Source organism: Nannospalax galili, unplaced genomic scaffold (assembly GCF_000622305.1).
Source record: "Nannospalax galili isolate Female #2095 unplaced genomic scaffold, S.galili_v1.0 scaffold406, whole genome shotgun sequence".
NCBI lineage: Eukaryota > Metazoa > Chordata > Mammalia > Rodentia > Spalacidae > Nannospalax > Nannospalax galili.
The window spans coordinates 6,177,859-6,180,731 of NW_008357033.1; the positions used below are offsets into that span (position 1 = coordinate 6,177,859).

Genomic DNA, 2,873 nt, shown 5'->3' on the forward strand with positions numbered 1-2,873 from the left:
TGCTATTAGGATGTACAACAGATCCTGAGGGTCTGCAGAGCACTGAGAAATGGAAATAGTGTATGGTGGACCAAGATGATATGAGAGATAGACCCTAAGGCTTGAATGAACAGATAGGACATGGTAGACGAGACGGTGGCTTTCTAGTATTCCTCCTCCTGTCCTGTCACCCCTGAGCTTGGGAGAAAGCTGCCTCTTGTGGTAGGATTAGCAGCTCAGGCCTGAGCTAACAAGGATGGTTCCATCTTTTGGTCACTTACTGGCTTGGGAACAGGCAGGTCACACCAATGCAAACAGCAGAAGCCTATTAGAGGCTGTGGAAAACAGTCTTCCTTCCTTCATTTCTTCCCCTCTCCCCTTTCTTTTACAGGACAGGGTCTTACTATATAGCACAGGGTGGCCTTGAACTCATGATCTTCCTGCCTGTTTCCTGGGATGATGGGCTTGTACCACCACACCTGGCTGTTTTCTTTTCTTTTTTCCTTTTTAAGAGAGATTTTAGGGGCTGGAGAGATGGCCCAGCTGGATGAGTGCCTGATGTGTGCATCTTTAAAATCACATTTAATCTCTTCAAATTTAAGAAATGGGTCAGAGTGACCAAACACCATTGTATCAAAAAGGATCAAGCACTTTATTATGAATCTATACATAACAAAAACAGGCAAAGTCAGGGTGCTTTCCTCAGCCATCCTCTCCACATTTTGTGTAGTTTTCGAGCACTATAAACCACTGATTTCTTCATACCTGAAAGACAAAATAAGAGTGGCTGAGCACATAGAGGCGGTCCATGGATCTACAGCTGGAGTTCCATCACTCTGACTACAGACTTTGGGACAGGTTGAACAGGCGTTCTAGAAGACCTGGGAGCTGAAAGCTATTAAAGGCCAAGAGTGATGTGTGGCATATTCAGACCTGGGCCTCTGTTGCACAGTACTGTGATGCTCATGGAACCTGAGTTCCTGGGATAGGCAAGTCTTCTAAGTTAGGAGGATGCTGACAGCCTTTGAATTTTACAGGTCTTTTAGAAGGACAAAGGTAGAATGCAGAAGACTCTGATGTGGCAGGACTCCCTTTCTTTCTACAGTACCTGCATCTCACCCAGTGCAGCTCACTGCTTCTGTACCCACACACGCCACCTGTCTGCCTATAACTAATGCTGTTCCCACTACTTTCTGCTTAGTGGATGTGCCCTTGTCATGTGTGTGTTGTCACACACAGGGCTCACTTGCCATCTACCATACTATATAGAGTTTGTTAGCTGACTCGCTCACCCCTCTGCCTAGATGGACACCTCCTTGAGGACAAAGATTTTGCCTTTGTCCCCTCTGTATTCCCATCACCAGTTGCAGGACCTAGTACCTAGCAACACGAAATAGGTGCTCAGCAGATTCTGCTGAAGCATCAGATTGAATGTGCCTCATTTAGAAGGCTGGTCCTCTAACAGCCCTGCTGACTACATCCTACGTACAAGAGACCAGAGGCTTATAGGAAACGTAAAATGGGATAAAATAAACAGGATGGTATTCTTTCAACTCCTACCTATGGACGTTACTATGGGCTTGACTTCCTTAGTGTTGAGGGTGAGATCATTCAGTGTTGTAGGGTGTGGCCTAAAAATCCGAAGCCTTTTCCTTTCTGAGCTGCATGCTGTGATCTGTGCTATTGGTTGGAAATGCACACTTCAAGTAGTGGGCTTGGTAAGCACACTGACAAGGCGACAAGATTCTTTCTAGAGACTCCAGGCATTGGAGTCTGAGTGACTTTTTGAAACATCTGGCCCTGTTGCCTGTAGGCTGCCTTGCCTCCTTGGAACCTGTGGTTACTGCAGGCAGTGACAGGGAGAAAGGCAGGGGACCAGTAAAATCATTAATGAGTGTATCTGGATTGGTGTGCTTGGCTTGATGCAACCTAGCCAAGAAACTCAGAGCTCCTTTCACTATCCCCACCCCTCTTAATTTGATCCCTGAAGCAACCACTCTCGTAACCTCACCCACTTGAGCATTGAGGTTGGGAACTTATTACATAAGGTGCTTTAAAAAATTCCAACAGAACCAACCAGAAGGAGCAGAATCCAGGCAGTTGCAGATGCAAGATTCAGTGCAGCCACCCAGGGTGCTGAGTCACGGCTGGAGGCAGATGCGAGGCCAGGAGCATTCCCAGCTCACCTTCAGAAAACTTAGTCACAGGCTCCTGGGAGTTAGAACCCTTTAAGGTAAATACTTAATGTGGCTGAGCAGCACTGGGTGCCAACTTTAAGCTGCTGAGTGGATTAGAAACCTCCCTTGACTAAAAACACTCTCTTCTTTGGTTCTGTTAGCAAGGTATTTATTCTCAGAAAGACTGCAGAGGAAACTTCGATAGAAGGAGCACTGGAGAACAATGAGACAAAGAAATTCTGCTGGACTGTAAGTGGTGTGAGGCTCCTGTCTGGGCCTCAATGTCCTCATCTGTAAAATGCTACCCTAGCTAAGAAAGGGTCCACAGACAGTCCTGGCTGTCAGTCTGAGCTTCCTGAAGCAGTAGGTGGTCTACTGTGTGAGTGTTTATGTGTGCTTCCACATGGAGGGGCCAGAGTGTCAGATTTTCATGAGATCTGTCTATGGCTATACCATTCAACACACATGATCTTGTCAGGTTTTCACAGGATTTGGGATTTACAGAAGGCTAGGAACCAAAAGATTCATTTCAATAAAGTTGGAAGGGTTAAGGTCCATAAATTTGGAACAGGCAACATTTTCCTAAAAGAACAGGAAGAAAGGTTACATGTAAAGAACAAATGGACAGACTGGAAGAGTTAAAATGTAAGACTTCTTTTCATAAAAAGACACCATTAAGAGAATGGAGTGACACTCCCATCCAGGGCAGGAGGCTTC

The 2,873-nt window shown here is 45.8% G+C and overlaps 1 protein-coding gene across 2 annotated transcripts in view; it reads right to left on the bottom strand.

Annotated features, from left to right (window-relative positions):
• Nucleotides 1-612: 612 nt before the first annotated feature.
• Nucleotides 613-2,873, bottom strand: part of Tamm41 (TAM41 mitochondrial translocator assembly and maintenance homolog) — a 43,130-nt gene continuing 40,869 nt past the window's right edge. For both annotated transcript variants that reach the window (XM_008854947.3, XM_017794793.2), the window contains one exon: nucleotides 613-744. In XM_008854947.3, the coding sequence (XP_008853169.1) occupies nucleotides 668-744 (77 nt within the window). In that variant the 3' untranslated portion in view covers nucleotides 613-667. The remainder of the gene's footprint in view (nucleotides 745-2,873) is intronic.